The following is a 19,947-nucleotide window of genomic DNA, read 5'->3' as shown; positions in this document are numbered from 1 at the left end:
GGTGGCACTGGCAGATGTGTTGTCGTCGCAGAACTGTTGTAAGTCCTGCAAGACAGTGACACGTTAATTTATGTCAAAAGGTGTATTTGCCGCCTTTGTGACATCAAGATCTGGAACATACATTTCTGTCCCAAACAGATATTGATTTGGGGTACGCATTCCCATGGACCTTCTGGGCAGATTATTAAGTGCTCTCTGCACTCCATACTGGTGGTTAAGCCAGCTACGATCCGTGCCTAATACTCTCGCTGTTAGGGATTGTTTCATGTCCTGTTTTTTTTTTTTTTTTTTGCTCCACAACGCTGTTTCCCTCTGAATAATACAAAGACAAATAATACAGTTGGACCCCTAATGAAGCCATGGTGTCCCTGAATGCCCTTGAGGCTAAAGCAGGGCCCTGGTCCGAGGGGAAAGCCGCAACTGCATATGTTGCGATAAAGACTTGCAAATCTTTAATAATAGTTTGGGCGTCAGATGAGCGTTGTGGCCATCCCCATAGAAATCGGGAGCATGAGTCGACCGCGACTAGGATGTATTTGTATGCACCATGAGGTGTCAAAAAACCACAGTGGTCTAGGTACACACATTGTAGAGGTTTGTCGGACATTAGGAGGGGTGTCTGCTGTGAGCATTTGACAGTGGACCCTTTTATTTGCAGACCGAAATCACAGCAAAGGAAATACTGCTTGGTTGTTTACCTAGACCTTGCCACCTGTAACGTGCTTGTAATAGTAGTTGCCACACTTTGATCCACTCGGGTCTTTGATCTTGGTTGGTGATCACACGATCACCCACCCCTGGTATTGTTACTAGGGCAGTGTTTGGGCTAGGTATGCAGTAGGAATACTTGGCAGGATATTCCTTTGGCATAGGCTTGCTTTCAGCTGAAGCTTTCACAGCAGCCAATGTTTCATCATCCAACCTTGTCCGTGAACTAGTTATTGCAGCAACAGAAGTCGTGGCTTCTGCTGATTTGGCCGCTTCATCAGCCAAAAGGTATCACTTTTAACTTGTATTACAACACGTTGATGTCTCGATGTACGAACTACATGGATATTGGGTAGCGTTTCTTTCAGATCCGCTACTTTACCCCACAGGTTTCTGTGTTTGATGGTGTTGCCTTTTGAATCTCTGAAACCATTCTAGCGCAGATATTCATTGAAGGACGGGACACAGTAGTACGAATCACACGATTCATGTTAACTGTTCTGGATCTGTGTGTTCCAGTGCCATTAACTGTTCTGGATCTGTGCTTTCTAGTACCATCAACAGGGCCGAGAGCTCTGCTAATTGCGCAGTGCAGTTTCCTAAGGTCTGTTTGTAGGTATGTTGTGGATGAAATTCACCATCCTTCATGTGGCCACTCACAACCGCACAGGCGGCGGAGTATTGGTGTTTGGTGCCTACTACTGGTTGAGCTGAGCCACCAGTGTACATAATTTCTTTGATATTGTTCAATAGGCAATGCATTTGCTGGAACTGGGTATTCTAGTTAATATTGGAGAAGTTCTTGAGTTTGTAATTTAGGGTCATCAACATCAGTGGCTGTCAGAGACATTGCCAATTGAATCCAACTCAGATGTAGTGCCATGGCATTGGGGGCACTGACTTTTGTGACCGCCTTGAGGGCTGGGATTGGAGATACAACAATGATGCGTTTTCCCTGGGCCAGAGGTCTCCCTTTGATGAGGGCCTACTGCAAAGCAGTCAGAACTTCTTCTGTGGGAGCAAAACATTGTTCAGCTGTGGAATACAGATGTGATTTGTTTGCAGTAGGGACAATATTGACCTCATTGAACATTACGTAGGTAAAGCCAATAGCACCAGCAATTACTCTGATGACCAAATGTGTTTTGTCTCTTGTGTGTTAGTGTTTAGCTGCAATCATGTCTTGTTGCAATGCTCTGAGAATGCGTGTGTTCAACTGTCCAATATTTACTTGAGAAGTCTGAACGTATTGGGTTACATAATGGTTTAATGCATTGTGCATCATCAGAAATGGAAGTTCTGCCAAAGTTTAAAAAGCCCAACAATTACTAGAACTTTTTGATGATGTTTGGTGGTTGCAGCTGTGTGCAATTTTTCTAGAAATTGGTGCACTAAGCTCTTGCCTTCATCTGATAATTTGTATCCCCAAAATAGAACACTTAAGAAGGCTATTTTTATTTTTCTGAAATTAAATTTGTAGCCCATTTCAGCAAATCCCACAACACTGCAGCTCACCTGTCTTATATGTTGAACGTAATCATAATTTGTAAGGTAGATATCATCTAAGTGGGACAGTGTCTGAGGGTCAGTGTCGTGTAAAAATGAAGTAACACGAGCTGAAAACCATCGTGGACTGTTTTTTTTTTTACCCCTGTGGGAGTCTGTAGAACTTTTTTTTCAAGTGTATATTTTGGCAGAAAAAAAACATTGGAAATATCAAAAGTTGTTTTGTATTTTTTGCGTACTATATTGTTAATAAGTGCAGTACTGTGTGCATTTTGAATGGCAGATGTGCGTGTATGACTATTTAAATGTCTTTAGTCTAAGACTATTCTATATGAATGGTCTGGTTTAGCTATGGGGAACAACTGGTTGTTCATTGGTGAGACACAGAGTTCAATATTGCCCTGGTACTCAAGCTGTGTGAGGATTTCCCTCACGGGTACTCTAGCTTCATGCTTTATTGGGTTTTGCAGTTGGGGTTGAGGTTGGAACCTAATTGGTGTTATATGGTATGGAGAATCTTTATCCCACTCTACATGGTTGCGAGTTAACGTGGGTTCCTGTGCCTTCACCCAATCAATGGCGCAAGCCTCCCTGAACTCTCTTGTAACAAGGGACGAGAAAGAGGGTTCAATTACCTCTTCCCACTTATGGAGATTATGGACAAATTCTGGTGGTCAATCTTTTTCGGCCAATAAAATATCATGAATGGTAACTAAGCGATCCCAAAGATAGCGTCTATTGTGCGCCCAATGTTTCCTTCTAATTGTATTTTTAGTTTATACACCCTATTGGGTGTGGAGACACACATGTCCGCAGTCTCTACTAGTAAAAGGTTTATTTTGACTTCTGCCGTGCCCACCTCCTGTTCTTTTAGTAAAGCTCTCAACCTGAGTGGCATTTTGCAAAGAAATCGCTGCCACATTCTTTTTGAATTGAGGTTTTTGTTGGGGAAGTTTCTCTTCTTTCTCAACAGAAACGTCTGACGAGCATGGTGACTCCTGTCTCGGTTTCATGTACTCAGTTCGCTGTTCTGACCACCCACCTCTCTAACTGCATTTAGCCCGTAAGTCCTGAAAGGAACGAGTTTGGCGTGTATCAGTATTTTGATAACTGTCATGAGTTTTTATATTCTCTCTGTTTCTAAGATTATAGAGATTTGGAGGGGTCTCCGAAGGCGGAAATTTTCCCCTTTCTTTTGTGGGTGTTTGTTTTGTTTATCAGAGCGTTTCTTAGAACCCTCAGGTGCTTGGTTGGTAGAATACTTATTGGATTTATTCTGTAATTGCGGTTAACTAGGTCTGGCTCCCAGACTATCCCAACCAATACTCCAGTAGGTCTCAGCGATAATCTTTGGCTGCTCGCGTTCTTGATCCTGTACAAGAACACCCCTGAGCTGCATGCACACTACTAGTGCTACTGCTTCCCCTTTAAAACTACTTAATATTTTTGAAGGCACAGAGGCAAAATTGCCCATTAATTGCACCCCCAGATCTAGGGCCAGGGCAGTCCTGTATTCATCTTGAATTTGAACACTTCCAGAAAATTGGCAAGTGTTGGTGTACTGTGCGCGGTAGTATACAACTTGGCAAATACTGTGCGCCGAATAGTGCAGCTATCTACTGTGGGAACCATCCCAAATGACAAGCACATAGTGAGAGTTCTGTTTATTTTGGGGTCCCGTATGCGGAGATACTTCTTCAAGCACATTTATTTTTTTAGCTAACCGAAACGGAATCTTATGGCGGGTACCTTACCCAGGATCTAATGTACAGTCGCAGGATAATTACCTGGTGTGACTGCATGTGGTTGTGCTGGGGCAGCTTGTACTGGGTTGGTATTTAATGTTTGCATTATAAACTATACTATGAGTCTATATATTGCTGCAAGTTCATTGTACAAGTGATGAACCTCGGCTACCGCCAAGGTGTGTCTGCATGAGGATGTGGTGTATATGTGGCCAGTAAAGACCAGGTAGGACCATCATTGTTCAGAGGACCTAAGCTAATGTGTAGTATTGTGTGGGATATACCGCCATCAAAAGCAAACAAGCACAAATGATGAACGGAATGCGGAACCAATCAATTATTCACCCCATTCACAGATCTGGGTTTAATCCATCAATTCTTTGCTCTCTATGCCACCCCAGTTTGGACCCAGCCATATGCAAATCAGTCTTGACCCTGTTCCCCATGGGTACAGTCCAGCCCAAACTGCCAGGCCAAGTCCTCCCTGGACCGGAAACAAGCATCCTGGGACCAGTTTCAGGTTATCACCCTTCATCAGCCAGGCTAGCTTGAATCCAGTGGCACAGTGAGCCCGGGACCAACGTCTGGGCATACCCGGCGCACTTATGGCAACAAAAGCAAACAAACACAAATGATGGGCGCCATCAAGCCAATTATTATGATCTTGAAAAGATATAGGTATCTCTAAATATGCGTGTGCCCTGTGTTGTGCAGGTATGTCAGCAAGTGTATAATGATTAAATGTATTAGTGTTCCCATCGGCTGCTAAAAAGTTGACCCAAGAATAAAATGTTTCTGCTCTATAGGCTGGGTGGGTGAGGCTTAACTACAAATGTAACGGAACCCCACTGAGCTGTAAGGCTATTAGCTAATAAGTGAGCAGTGAGGGGAGGTCGCAGTTTTACTGCTAATACCACCCGTTGTGGGTTCCCCATGGTAGATATGCCTGTTCAGAAATAAGAACACCAAATGGGGATTGTTACTTTTAAGGTTCAAGCTTGAACAACCTACAGCATCGAATAGGTACTACCTATCTAGCTAAGGAAGAAATCCTCAATACCATGGACTTCTCCGTATATAGTATCGAGGTGCCTTTAGCATGTAGTGAGACTGAGATACTGGGGAGGATCTGAAAATCAATGCCTGACCAAACATTGGGGGAGCCATGTCCCGTTGGCTCTCATTGTACCAATGAGGCTGTTGGATTTGGGCAGCAGCATGACCTAAATTGTGGGAATTAGGATGAAGAACTATACTAGATGCTAAATGGAAACAAGGAAATTGAAACACAAGAAAAGTCTCACTATACTGTCACTATGCACAATGTATGTGATTCCTACCTATGCTACTAATGTTCTGTGTTAGAGCAAAACAGGATAACCCCTAATCTGCCCTCCAGGATGCCCCCCAGGAAGACACCCTCCCCCCATACCGGAGTATGACAATAACGGAGAAGCCTGTTGTCTATAGAGACACCATCTCCATGTAGGCCAGGGAACTGTTTGTCTCAGTGAGCAGCTGTAACAAAGTCAGACAGCTTGCAGTCATGGTCATCTGACTGGAACCTCCCTCTAACGTGCATGGGACAGAGAGATGTTTTTATAATAAAGCAGATAGCATTCTGAGAAAAGTGTTCCCACGTACATAAAAATACATATGTTACTGTGAAGTGTTAGAGATTCAGTGTACCACTTGTGCCGACAGTCCTACTCGTTTGCAGCTTTGGAAAAAACACAGAGGGAAAAGAATGTTGTGGTAAGAAATTAAACACTCTTAGGTGAAAGGACAGCAAGATAAAGGAAAATAAAACATCATCACAAATTTGGCAGGTTCTAAAAGAATAGAATGAAATGTTACTAGGCTGAAGGGCAGAGGCAGCAGGCCTAGTTGCTAAAATAACGTGCCCACAGACATCACAAAAATGGCTCTACAACAACAGGTGCCTTCCCTCCGGACCTTGACAAGGCCACCATTGTGGTGATACAAAAATTGGGCCACCCTTCAGAGAACTGTGCTGCTTACTGGACGATCTCCCTTATAAATACTGACAAAATATTTGCCAGAGTGCTACCTAACCGACTACAGCGTACCCTGCTGTATTTGGTCCACCTTGACCAATGCCGTTTTATGCCAGCTTGAGGCACTCACCATTGTATTCAAATGGTCCTAGTTGCACTTTGTCAGGCAAGCCAGCTGAGTCACCCATCTGCCTTACTTTTCATTGATTTTGAGAAGTCCTTTGACTCGGTTGATTTGTCCTTCCTGAGCACAGTCCTGTGAGAGCTGTTTGGGGCCTCATTTCCTTAAACTCACTAATCTTCTATACTTTCACCTCAGCACAGCTTCAGAAAAAACGGACACTCTCTGACCCCTTTCCGAACTGTTGAGGCACCTGACAGGACTGCCCTCTCTCCCCTCTCCTGTTTGCCATTACCATAGAACCATTGGTACATATTATCCTCTGTGATGCGTGGATTCAGGAATGGGCCTGGGATTCCGCCCTGAAGAGCAAATAGCACTACACGCTGATGCTGTACTCCTCTTCTTGGGGGAGCTGCAGTTTTTGGGCCCGAGGTGCTTTCAAATACTTGACTTCTGCGTTACAGGCGACTTGACTACCAACTCCATACTTAGGGGGTCATGCCGACCCGTTGGCGGGAGCACCGCCAACAGGCTGGCGGTGCCCCGCAGGGCATTCTGATTGCGGCGGTTTGGCCGCGGTCAGAACAGGAAAACCGGCGGTCTCCCGATGCCCTGAGGAATCCCCCATGGCGGCGCAGCATGCTGCGCCGCCATGGGGGATTCCGACCCCCTCACTGCCATCCTGTTCCTGGTGGTTCCGACCGCCAGGAACAGGATGGCGGTGAGGGGTGTCGTGGGGCCCCTGCAGTGCCCATGCCAATGGCATGGGCACTGCAGGGGCCCCCGTAAGCGGGCCCCACATAGAATTTCAGTGTCTGCATTGCAGACACTGAAATTCGCGACGGGTGCAACTGCACCCGTCGCACCCTTCCCACTATGCCGGCTCCATTCGGAGCTGGCGTCCTCGTGGGAAGGGGTTTCCCGCTGGGCTGGCGGGCGGCCTTCTGGCGGTCGCCCGCCAGCCCAGCGGGAAACACAGAATGGCCGCGCGGTCATTCGGCGGTTCCTGCCGCCCGCCGGGGTCTGAATGACCCCCTTAGTCTTTTTTTCCATTACCTGGGCATTTATGTCTCAATGCTCCTGGAGATGACTTGAACCCTGAACCTATCTTCCCATCTCACTTCTATGAAATGGGACCTTCAGAAATGGCACTGTCCATCTTCACTTGATGGGATAAGTGACCCTCTCTAGAAAAGTGGTGCTACCTCAGTTCCTCTCGTGTTCCAGAATTTCCCTCTGCCACTTCCTAAACATTGTTTTTCATAGTTTGAACTCTACTATATGCACTTTCCCTTAGGTGGGTGGACATCCTCACATTGCTCAGACCAATTGTCGACTGTCACCCTATGATGGAGGCTTAGGAACGGCAGATCTTCGCTGCTATTACTTAACCTCACCTGTAATAGTCATTAATGACTTTGGGGCTGGGATGATCCGGCATATATGGCTGAATTCACTGTTATGGGTCTTGATAAGATTTTGGCTGTACTTTATGGGACCCCTAGTTCTCTGCTCCCTTCCGGAGATTACGAAGGTGGTGTTTTCGGCTTGCAGGGCCACACTGCACCTTACATGCTGGGTTCTGAAACTGACAGAACTGCCCCTTCCCCCTTTCCTCTCGGCAGGTCACATGTCTGCGCCAGTCTGCTGCACTGGATGATTCTCTCAGTGGGACAAGATAGGTATAACCCACGTGGGCGACGTATGGGCTGGAAACCACAAATTGACATTTCAGGAACTATGGGAAGGGTTCTAACTATCTGACACCCAGTTTCACAAATACCTTCAATTGCGGCATACATTTTCTCTCTGACACGCCCCCTCCCCCCCCCCCTCACCCTCACCCCATCACTTTCCTAAACTAAACAGAAATGGGAGGCCTGGCTGGATGATTCAGATTGGAGAAAGGCCCTTATGACCTTCAGTGAACGAGTCATATCCACACGCTTGTGCCTGGTTCAGCTTAGTTATCTACACATCACGAACATGACCCCCATACGGTTGCACAGGGCTGGCAGGCTCCCCCAGCCCACCTGATTTCACTGTGCAGCTCAAGGAGCAGATTCCATCGATGTATTTTGGTCCTGTTCCGGTCTGGCTTGCTGTTGGCAGAAGATAGAGCATGAACTGTCCTTGGTATTGGACAAGACACTAAAGCATACCCCATGGACTGTCCTGCTGGTGCTATTGGAAGACCTAGATGGCCCCAGAATGGAGAGTGTGTTTGTAGGGTTGGCACGGCTGGTTCCCAAGCTTCGTATAGCTCGGAAGTGGGCCTTATAACACCCCCCTCTCTAGCACACATGCGTTAGGTTTTTCGTAGTGGCACTGGAGTGCGGAGCAACAGTACATTAAAGCTACAAGAAAAGTGCCCACAGCAGTTTATGCCACATCCCTAAAATGAACTCTGCTTTGGTTCTCAACCTGTAGGAATTTCTATACTCTAATGAAAGTAACTCTGGAACAAAAATGTTACGTTGGATCAGTAGTGTTAGTTCTGCGAAATAATTTTAGCAGAAGCATTTTTTTAACCCTCACAACGTAAAAGTGCTTAACACAAGAGACACAGCTCTTCCATTAAATGCATTGGATCTCCTTTCCCTTTTGTTACTCTTCCAGTTAGTGCCTGTAAATAATTTGAGTCTTCTCACACTTTTGTTTTCCTCTAATCCAGAAATTCTTGCCAAGTACTTTCTGCTGTTTGTCTGTTTACTTTTCTCTGTAGTGGGCATAGGACGCCATATTATTGATAAGGTGCAATGTACCATTTTGTACCACGACGTGCCCTTATTGTGCCAGGCGCAGACTGGGACACCGCGATATACCAAAATAAATGTGCTGTCGCCAGAGTTGGCACAAACACTCTCCTGCACTGGGAATAGCGTGTTACCAAACTGCTTGTCTGCCTTTCATTGTGCAGACTGCAGCCTGCTTGCATTTCAAAGCCGGGCAAAGATCCCCCTACAGGCGGGTGTGGTAAGTGACTGCATCTGCCTGCAGGGAAATGCCTCGATTGTCCTTTGGATGCCTGTGAACCCCTCCAAAGGAGCACATGTTGGAGGGGTTGGGTTGGGGCTCAGTGACTATGCGCCACCTCTTAAAGTAAGTGCACGTCCTGTCTGCTTCTTTCCCTTTGCCCCTGTACCAGATTACCGATGTAGGATCCGAGGGAAAGGGTTCCTTTATTTCTGATGGAGTGAATGCCCACTCATGAGAGCGCTGGTGCAAAATGTGCACCAACACGATCAATTTTATAGGAAGGGCCACATGCCAATTGCGCCCCCCCTGCGCAGTTTTTGTAATCCAGCCCCAGGAGTTTTCAGAGTTTAGTCACTATACAATGCCAATTTCCCTGCAAGCTGTGCATAGTCAAATTGCTGGTTTACAGTACTCCTGTTTTTTAGCATCTGTGTACATAATGCTTTAGATGACTGTAGTGAGCACTAAACCTGATAGTAGCAGGGCACAACGCAGACGGTTACACACTGCAAGTAGTTTTTAGTCATTTACTTTTCAAAATGTCACTTGCATGGAATAAGGGTACTTTTATGTATTACCAGGATACATTACATTGCAAACCAGACACATTGATATTGCAGTGCTTGTTGTAGATGTACTTTGTTTCTTGCGAGAATATCGGGTCTTTGATAAATGCTGTTGTTTATGGAACTTTTTCTTTGCATAAGAAATTACAACCTGCAAGATTGATTATTTTCCGTTTATTAATTTTTAATCTGGTTGTGGCCCCACAAGCAAGGGGGTGGTGAGAGGATATGAAGTATGGAGGAAGAGTCTTTTGGAAGATGGTTTGGGCCTTAGAGGGAGAAGTGGATGGAATTAGTACTCATGGGCGACCTGCATCTCTGCCACCAGAACTCTGTTATGCTTTCCTTTCACCGTGAGACTCCAGCCCCTGCTAGTTATCATAGCTTTACCTGGTAAACGCATCTCCCTTTCTCTTATTTTCTTGATCTCTAAAATTTGACACATGGTGCATTAGTGCTTGGCTCACAACATGGCCTTTTCTATGATAGCAGTGTTCAGTCTCTAAATACATTTGTCTGAATACTGATTTGGCCAAATATAGTAAGATCGTGTGCTTTACTACAGGCCACAGGTTTTACGTTTTTTGCTGTACAAATTAATTACACAACTGTATTTATTATCTAGTGCACTCATTCTCCCCCATCTCCTCTCCTCTAGGTACCTCTCCTCTTGTGGTATCCTGATGACCAGAAGTCCTCAAGCAGTCTGCAATGTAGAATTTGATCCCGCCATCCAACAAAGCCGAAGCTTCCTTGGGTTCACAGGACCACTGACCAACAAGAGGAAGGAGTACTCTGAGAGGAGGATCATGGGGTAACCCGCCTTGACCATATTTTCCCATACTATTGGCATTTCTTTCATACTGTCTGCATTCATACTGTCAGCATTCCCCATCTTTTTGCACTCACCTACCCCTAGTGCTTGGAAACCTGTTGATGGGCAGCTTGAACCTGTCTCTCCAGTGTCAGTTTAAAAAAAAATCTTTATCTTGATTTCTAAGATTTTTCTTTTCCCCACTCTCCACTAGCTTTTCCATGACTGAGATGTACGAGGTGGTCTCCAATGTGGATGCATACAAAGAGTTTGTTCCATGGTGCAAGAAATCATTAGTTGTCTCCAAGCGTACTGGACATGCCAAAGCCCAACTCGAGGTGGGGTTCCCCCCCATTGTTGAGCGGTATACCTCAATCATCACCACAGTCCGGCCGCATCTGGTAAAGGTATGTTCCAAGAAGAGGATGCCACTTCACTCTATGCCTCTACTCTACTGTATGCCAACGCTCTCTGCGCCACTCTACTCTACACCAATGTACTCTTTGCCTCTGAACTCTACACCACTCCAGTCTTGGCCAATCCAGTCTACTCTGCACAACTCCACTTCACGCCACTCTGTAACTCTGCACTCTACACCACTGCAATTTATTCCAATACACTCTGTGCCAATGCACTTTACTCTGTAACACTCAACTCTATGCCCCTGCACTCTACTCCAGTCCATGGTACACCACTCTAATCTACTCTGCACCACTTTACTGTATCCCGTTACACTCATCGCTAGCGCATGCTACCCTGCGCCATTCTACCTTACGCCACTTCACTCTACCCTGAAGCAGTCTTCTCCATCCTACTCCACTCTGTGCAACCCTACTCCACCCTATGCTTCTCCACTGTATGCCACTGTACCTCTACTCTAAACTTCTGCACTCTACGCCATTGCACTCTACTCTGCACCACTGTACTGTACACCAATGCCCTCAACACCACTCTAAACCATCACATACTATGACACTTTACTCTGCAACCCTACACTCTCCACCACTGAACTCGACACCCCTCTTCTCTTCACTGCTGCACTCTACTGCCACTATTCTGCGTCACTGCAGTACGCCACTCCACTCTGCATCAATCCACTCTACGCCACTGCACTCTCTGCCATTCTACTGTACGCCACTTCACTCCTTGCCACTGCACTCTATGTGACTATACTCTGCAGCACTCTACGCCAGTCCTCACTACTCTTATCCACTGTATGCCACTCTATACACCTCTATCCCACTCAAATACATTTCACTCTATGCCACTTCACTCTACAACACTCTTTGCTATCCCACTCTACTGCACTCCACGCCCACTCCTCTTTATTCCACTAACATTTAGCCATGCTGAACATCAACCACACCGCTGTACAGCATAGCTTAAACATATTGGCAAAGCTAATATCTCTTGCATAGGCGAGACCTGTTAGCTTTTCCAGTGCTTGTTAATATAAGATCCTTCTACAGACTGAATATATTTTTGTTGGGTGTTGAGATTACATAACTGGGTGCCTGCCTGGAAGCAGGCTCTGCCTTTGTCCTAGTTAACCTTGTTTCGAATTGCTTTCACTTTTTGTCCCAGGCTGTTTGCACTGACGGACGTCTCTTTAATCACCTGGAAACAGTTTGGCGCTTCAGCCCTGGCATCCCCGGATATCCACGTACTTGCACAGTAGATTTCTCAGTAAGTAGCCAGTGCATGCAGTGCCTCATTTCCAACACTTAGAAGTTAACTTTATTTCGGCCCATAGTTCTTTTTCTGTTGAGTGGACGCACACGTTTTTTGGAGGCAGTTCGAGACTGGAGGCCTGTGTTGCCTAGTACATTTAATTGACAAAGTGTCCCACGTGGTCTCCGATGTGGCTCCTACTTTATCAGTGCTATTCACTATAATGGATCTTCTTTGAGTGTGTTTCACATTAAACACGGCTACCACATGGAGCACTTTTGCTGAAAAAACTATCTTCCAGTTTTTTGATCTGTTTAACTCCATCCAGTCTGAACTGAATTATCCTTTCTTAGAAAAAATATTCAGCCAAAATAGGAAAATATAGTTTTCTGGAAAAATAGAAAAATATGGGTGTTCTAGGTAGTTGTCATTTAAAACGAACATTGGCAAAGCCAAGAAGTCTGGGTTTAGCAGACAGACTTTTGGCGTTGCCAATGCTTGTTATGTTGTGTGATGCTATCTATAAAACTTTATTGTTGAATGGGCTGCCGGGCCCTTGCCAACATGAACAACATTTGGGTAAAAGCAAAATTATTTTTTTGATCTCAAAAAGCACACATTGCCATTGTACTCTGTCACTAATGTGCTTCTTGTGGAAGAGTGGAGTGCCGTCACAGTGAAGTTAATCAATGACTGACGTGGGCTGGCCTTCTGTCTCATACTGTCTGCATAGTGGGCAGAAGAAGAAATGTGAATGACACAATGAAAGACCAATGGATGAAGAAGGCTTGCTGAAAGCTCCTATGAACAAGCATATGATTTCATATCTGTATATATTTGCATTACATGGTGGCTGTTGCTACTGTGTAGCTGTAGTTAGAACAATGTTTCCATGGAAACTGGATTTTTTGGTTTACTAATAACTTTGGCACTGTCTGATGAATCATCACAAAACTTTCCAAATAAGGCTCACCGACCTCAACTCCTTCCTGTGAATGTTTTGGGATGTTCTGTCAAGCGGGGACTGAGAAAAGGGGGGGGTTCCCAAAGCACCTTTTCCCAGTGCAATTTTCAATACTGCTAAACTGCTGAACAAAATTGCATCAAATCTGGCAGAAAGCTAGATATTAGTTTAGAAAGTGTACTTTTTGTGATTTGGTGTATATCAGTTTTGTAGTTTTTGAGAAATTAATTTTCAAAATGTATATGTGTATATAGTGACATGTAGTTCCATGAAGAAACCGCAAGATCAAAATGGGCAATCTCATTGGTTGACCGCAATCTGAGGAAAATGTTGCAGCCGCCTTCTTGGGACTTGGTCCTTCTGTCCTAAAATGAATTAACAAACAACACGAAAGGATGGAGTGTCAAGTGCCCTAATCCCCTGGCCCATGTGCCCCACCCACCCCATGTGAATCCACGAAACCATAGTACCACAAAAAAGAAATAAAAGGGTGTTTGCTGCCCATGGAAGGATAGACAGTGAGGCCCTGCACCGAACCTCACACCTGCAGCTGAGCGCAACAGGGAGTTGGGGTGCCTGTGGGACCTTGGCCCACACATGGCGGGGGGGGGGGGGGGCACGCCCATGTCTGGTCACAGGCATGGCTCTGCAATCAACCCCATGCTGTGCACTGGCTGGGAGCGAGTTATAGTTATTTGAGATAACTGTAACTCGTGAATTTCATTAAAAAAAAAAAATAACGAAAATTGATTTTTTTAAACTGACATATCCACCTAACTATAACACACACACGTATGTGTATATATTTATTCCAATCAAACAAAGTCAGATGTCTTAAAAAAATATAAAAACAGCCTGCAATTGTACTGTCTGATAATGGACAACAATATGACCTTTTCAGTTTCTTTTTAAAGTTGCAATTTCAGCTGGTATTTGGTGTCTTTTCCCAATTGTAGCAGGGTCTGTTCACATTTTATGGAGTCTCCTTGTAAGAGGAAAGCAAAAAAAGGAGCCTTTTGGTCTGTGTGGTGCGACAGAGCATTTCACGCTTAATGAAGGGATGTTTAATTTGCCAGAAGATTAACAGAACTACTCCCCAGGACTGACAGCGTTACTCTTTGTGCCAAAAGGAGAATTACACAAGGTATTACTCTTAAAAGGTTCATTCAGGGAAGTGCTGTGCTCCCTTACTGCAGGGAATATTGTTATTACCTGATCCCAAACAAGAGTGATTTAGGAGTGACAAAGTGTGTGTGATTTCTGTTATTCCTTCCACTCTCCTTTAAGTGGTCAACCTCAAGACTGACCCAATGATCTCTAAGAACACCTGCACAAAGGTTAGGACTCATCATATTGAGGACCTATCTGACATTAACCTAACCATGGCTACCAACGTATTCACAGTCAAGATCTTCACCTTCTACCAGATCCACAGGAGTTTATAGATGAAAGTATTCCCTTCTTGAGGTCAACCGATATGGGGCACTTACACCAGAGGACTTCTATCCAAATGATCCTTCATCTCAATGTACACTACCGGAAATGGATAGTCATTCTTCTTTAATACTGATATTGAGCAGGTACTTTCTTCATATTAGGAAGCTTCTTCCTCTAAAGGAGTTTTGGTAGTGAAAACAAAAGAAACCCAACATGTACAATCACATTCCAGAGTGGGATTCTGTCAAAGAGCAAATCTATTGCATCACCGTGTTAGGCATTCAGTGTTACAGATTTCATTGGAGCCTTATCTACAATTTTGCAGATTATGACATCTTTAGGTTCCATAATGTCTAGGCTAATGAAAGCAACTAAGCACATTATCTCCATGTGTGCAGCATGCGTGGCTGTAGAATCACATGCTCTGCATAGTCCTGTCATCTTGTGTTGGGCTCAGACATTACAGCTTGTTTTTCTTGAAAGTAGCTTCAAGTCATGGTATACGCTGTGACTCCCTTGGTCCATAATGTACATGGGCATCAACTCCACCTTTTATTGTTTTTCTGCCATTTGGTTCAAATGTGTTCAGCAGCGGCTCCAAGATAAATGTGCTCTTTGTGACATTTTATGGCCTAACTGCTCGACTCTTCGAGACCGGGACTCGCATAACTATCCCACAGTCTTCCCAGTGGGAACACCATTCTACTTCTATCAACTGCTTTGTCTGGTCATAGTGGGGACTGGCTCCCTGACTCAGTCAAGTCTTTTTAAATCTCTGCAGAGCTCGCCTCTGAGAATAAAGACAGGAAGGAGGGGGTGATGGATTGCTAACCCTTTCCATTGTGTCCAAGGTGCCATGCAATGCAGAATATCTGTAGGTGGATCAGCACGCTGTTCCAACCGCTGCCTCTCTCCTGTCCATACTGAGAGATGTGAGTTCTGCATCGCCTTACAGTGTAACAATACCTTAAGGTCCTGAAGAGAAAGTCATCGAGTGCACTCAAAAGAGCAGCAGCAGACATCCTCTGAGATGATGCCCGACATCTTAGGTGAACAGGATACGCATGGTATTCAGGAGGAGGAGACCTTGTTCTGGAGCTCCTCCAAGGAAGAAACTCCGCACCAGCATCAACACGGGCAAGGCCATGCACCAAGAAGATATTGAGGGTGCAAGTACCAATGAAGTGTAAAGCAAGGGCGCCAAACACTGCTCATTTAAGCACCCGTAAGCTGAAGCTGAGCACTGCTTCCGTGGCAGTCTCGTGTTGAGCCTCAGTCCTGGCTGTGCCTCCAAACCACCACTGCCCTTGTACTCCGTTTGGCATCAGTAGAAGGTGTCAGAGCGGAAAAAGCTCCCAGCCAATGTTGCTGCTCTTTACCAATCCTCAGTCCCTGCCCATGCTGGAAGCACACCAAATCTTCCAAAATGACACAGAGGGTGCTTTCTGGACTTAGGCTGCCATCCTGAAGAGACTGACAGAAGAACTTTACGCCACACAGACATGGCTATTGTTAGGCATTCAGACAATAGCAAGATCCCTAAGTTGCACCCCAGGAAAGCCATCAACTACGTTGTCCTAGATTTCCAAGAAACAGATTAACTTTCAGGGATGAGCCTGCCTTTCATGCACCAACACACCTTGTGCCCTAGAGGCATAAGAACAAGGCAACAAGCGCTCCTCCCCAGTCTCCTGCACCCAGGCATTCACTATCACCAAAGCCATTCACCATTACCACAGCCATATGCACCATCTCCTCCACCAAATGCTCCTGAGTGATCAGTCCATTACTTTTATGACACAGGCAGCTCCTGTAGGAAGGAGACTCTAATGGCCAGCCTGTTGGGGCAAGGAATGGGGACGACCCCTGGGTGACTACAGCATTGACCTTCTGGATGATCCAGAGCCAAGCCAACGCAGCTTGCTGGCTGATACTCATGCATATCATGCAGTCATTCAGAGAGCTGCCCACCACCATAACAGCTACATACATACATGTCCAACAGAGCGAGGAGGTCATTTAGTTGGAGACCCTCCAAGACTAAACACATCATCCTAATTCCTGCCTGTGCTCAACAACCTATTCGTCAACCCCTGTCAACTCTGGGCTTGAAAAACCTACTCGACCACTTGCTATTGCAAGTCATTTTTTATGAGGTCGAGCTATTTTTAGAACCTACTCGCCCCTTCTGGTGATTGGACAAAGAACAGGTGTTCTGTTCAGACAGAAACTGAATTAGCAATTAAGATGCCTTTAAATCTTATTCTTGTCACATTTGCTCTGTGTTCAGAGACCGGGGTCAATAGTCAGTTTGTCTTCTTGCAATGCAAATACTTTTCCTTGTGACTGCAGAGTTCCAGGATTTTGTGAAGTGAAAGGCTGTGGGCATCAGGTCTTTCCTAACGCACAACATTTATATAACTAAGTCAACTTAACAAACATTTCAAAATATATTTTAGTAGCTGTGAAAGACCATTTTTTTTGTACTTGTGTGATTAAAAAAATATTTTAATAGGATGAAAGAAAGTCAGAACACTTTACTTGGTGATGGGCAAATGGCTAGATATTTTTTCTGAAACCTAATTTTCACAGGTTATTGTTAATACACTATATAGTTTTATCAATAAAGCTACAAGTTAGTGGGAAGGTTTTTGGACATTTCTTGGAAATGTACTGTCTGTAAATGACAGTGCACTACCACATCATGCTTTAGTAATATACATATTAAAAGCAAGTGTTTACACTTAAACTGAGAAACACTCCTGCCCTGATGGCAAAGCTATTAGTAAATTAAGGGGCAAGTCATGCATGGATCATGTTATATGTGGGCTAGATGTATTATACATGGAGCAAACGTTTAGTGTTTTTAATCAAACAAAAGTGTAGCTTTTTACAGCAGAAATGCTGAAATTGCATATTTGAAGGTGCACTCATGTGAGAATAAAGAAAAAGGTGACTGTGAAATACAATATTTGCATAGGATCACACAATTTGAGACCCGTTTATAGGTCAAGTACATTAGTTAGGTCAATTAGATTGTTCAAGCTACTCGACCTGCAGGTCTAGTAAAAAAATTTATGATTTTCCCAGGCCTGCAACTTCGAAGACACTTTCAGGGGTAAGGTGGTCATTATGTGGGTGGAGAAGAAGTTTGTCTTTTTCCATCAACCTTCTTTATATCAAGGTCAGATCCCCGAGACTCACTGGTAGTACATATTGCAAGAAATTGGGTCTCAACTCAGGCAAAGAAGACGCCCTCCCCCATAGGAGAGCAAGCGCCTTGATGCCACTGCCAAGCATGTAGTAGTTGGTGCAGCCATTCAGTTCTCCAATTTTTTTGATCTGCTGTTGTGATACAACAGGTTTCAGTGGCAGGAGATGGAGGCGCTTGTGCAGCCTCCCTGCCTCTCCCTGAGACATACAAGAAGAGAGGGGAAGAACTAGTTGCTGAGGGAAGGCTTATTTCCAAACTGAACATCTGCTACACATGTGATGCTGTGGATACTGCTTCTCACAGCTTAAACACCAATATCCTGCTTTGCAGCCACCCACGGCTTCTCGTCTCAGTATCCCTTTCGAAAGGGAACATCCCTTTGGACTCCAAGTGAATGAGATGTTTGCAATTTCGGCATTCTTTCAGATTTTTTCTAAGTCCAAGGGCACCCTGCAGTCTGCTCCTCCAAGGGGCATCTTTCATAGATGACTTTCCAGGGGCAGGAACAAGGTCACACTGTCTGGCCTGGCGCAAACCTACCAGTGCCAGCAACACGCCTTTCATGAGTCACAGACAGGAAGAGGATATTAATGGAGAGAGTTTACAGGGGCAAAACTTTGAGGGCAAGGACAGGGGCATCTCTGGTAAATGAGCCTTTACTCCTACACACTGACTCGCTCATCAATCAATCAATCAATCAGATATTTGTAGAGAGTGGCTAATCACCCATAGGGTCTCAAGGTATTGTTTATGGGTGTGTGGCTCAGTCGAACAGCCAGGTCTTGAGGTTCTTCCTGAACTGTTTCAATGATGCAGTCATACTGAGCTTGAGAGGTAACGTGTTCCATGTCTGGACTGCTAGATAGGTGAAAGATCTTCCTTCTGCTGTGCTATTCCAGATCTTGGACGGCTGCAAGGGTGAACTGGGAAGAAAGTAGATGTCTGTTGGGTACGTAGAATGTGAGGCAGTGGTTGAAGTATGCCAGTCCTATGTTGTGCAGGGCCTTGTAGGCATGGATCAAGAGTTAGTATGTGATGTGCTCGTTGACTGGGAGCCAGAGTAGGTCTCTGAGGTGGGAGGAGATGTGACTACGTCGTGGATGTCCATGATGAGTTTTGCTGCTGCATTCTGGATTCTTTGTAGTCTTGATTGAAGTTTCCTGGTGATGCTGGCATAGAGTGCATTGCCATAGTCCAGTTTGCTAGTGACAAGGGCGTGGGTGACTATCTTCCTTGAATCCACTTGAAAATCATCCGCAGGAGTGTGGAAGCATGACGAAGAGACGGCGTTGACTTGGCAGGTCATGGATAGAGAGGAGTCCAGGATAATGCCCAGGTTGCGTACATGGTCTGCAGGGGCGTTTCCCAGTGCAGTGAGCCACCAGGACTCATCCAGGCAGCAGGGGGTGGAGCCAGTTATGAGGATCTCTGTCTTGTCCAGGAGGAGTTTGAGGCAGCTGGCTTCCATTCAGGCGACGACTGCTCTCTTCCTGTGTGGACATTTCTCTTGGCCATTGCAGAGTCCTTGGACAGGGAGAGGATCAGTTGGGTATCGTCGGCGTAGGAGACTGTTTAGCCCGTGTTGTCTGATGATCTTGGCAAGCAGGGCTATGCATATGTTGAAAATTGTCGGGCCGAGTGAAGATCCTTGGGGCATTCCGCAGCTTGTGTCTTTGGGTTCTGACATGAACTGTGGTAGTCTGACACTCTGTGTACTTCGGGTGAGGAAGGACCTGATCCAGTCCAGTGCTTTATCTCAGATGCCAGCAACATGTAGTCTGTTGCAGAGGGTGGAGTGGGAGACAGTGTCATAAGCAGTGTAGAGGTCGAGGAGGATGAGTGTGGCCATGCCTCTGTGGTCTAGTATGATGTGTATGTCGTCAGTGGTTGCTAGAAGTGCGGTTTCAGTGCTTTGGTTGCTTCTGAAACTGGATTGGGATGGGTCTAGGATTTGGTGTGTCAAGTAATTTTGTGAGTTGTTGGTTGACGGCTTTCTCCGTTACTTTGGCTGGGAAAGGGAGCAGAGAGTTGGGTCTGTACTTTTTCAGCTCCCTTGATTCCGCTGTGGGTTTCTTGGGCAGTGGTTTTGATCTTGGCGAGCTTCCACTCTAATGGGAAGGTGGCGGTCTCGAAGGATCAGTTAATAGTTCGGCAGAGCTCCAGTGCTATGGTGGTGCTGTCCAGGTTGAAGATATGATGAG

The 19,947-nt window shown here is 45.3% G+C and overlaps 1 protein-coding gene across 3 annotated transcripts in view; it reads left to right on the top strand.

Annotated features, from left to right (window-relative positions):
* Positions 1–19,947, top strand: part of COQ10A (coenzyme Q10A) — a 198,481-nt gene that overhangs the window by 165,093 nt on the left and 13,441 nt on the right. For all 3 annotated transcript variants that reach the window (XM_069230554.1, XM_069230552.1, XM_069230553.1), the window contains 3 exons: positions 10,305–10,460; positions 10,675–10,867; positions 12,045–12,146. In XM_069230554.1, coding sequence (XP_069086655.1) covers positions 10,305–10,460; positions 10,675–10,867; positions 12,045–12,146 — 451 coding nt within the window. The remainder of the gene's footprint in view (positions 1–10,304; positions 10,461–10,674; positions 10,868–12,044; positions 12,147–19,947) is intronic.

The sequence above is a fragment of the Pleurodeles waltl genome, chromosome 4_2, assembly GCF_031143425.1.
Source record: "Pleurodeles waltl isolate 20211129_DDA chromosome 4_2, aPleWal1.hap1.20221129, whole genome shotgun sequence".
In the NCBI taxonomy this organism is placed as follows: domain Eukaryota; kingdom Metazoa; phylum Chordata; class Amphibia; order Caudata; family Salamandridae; genus Pleurodeles; species Pleurodeles waltl.
This window is presented reverse-complemented; position numbering and strand designations above follow the sequence as displayed.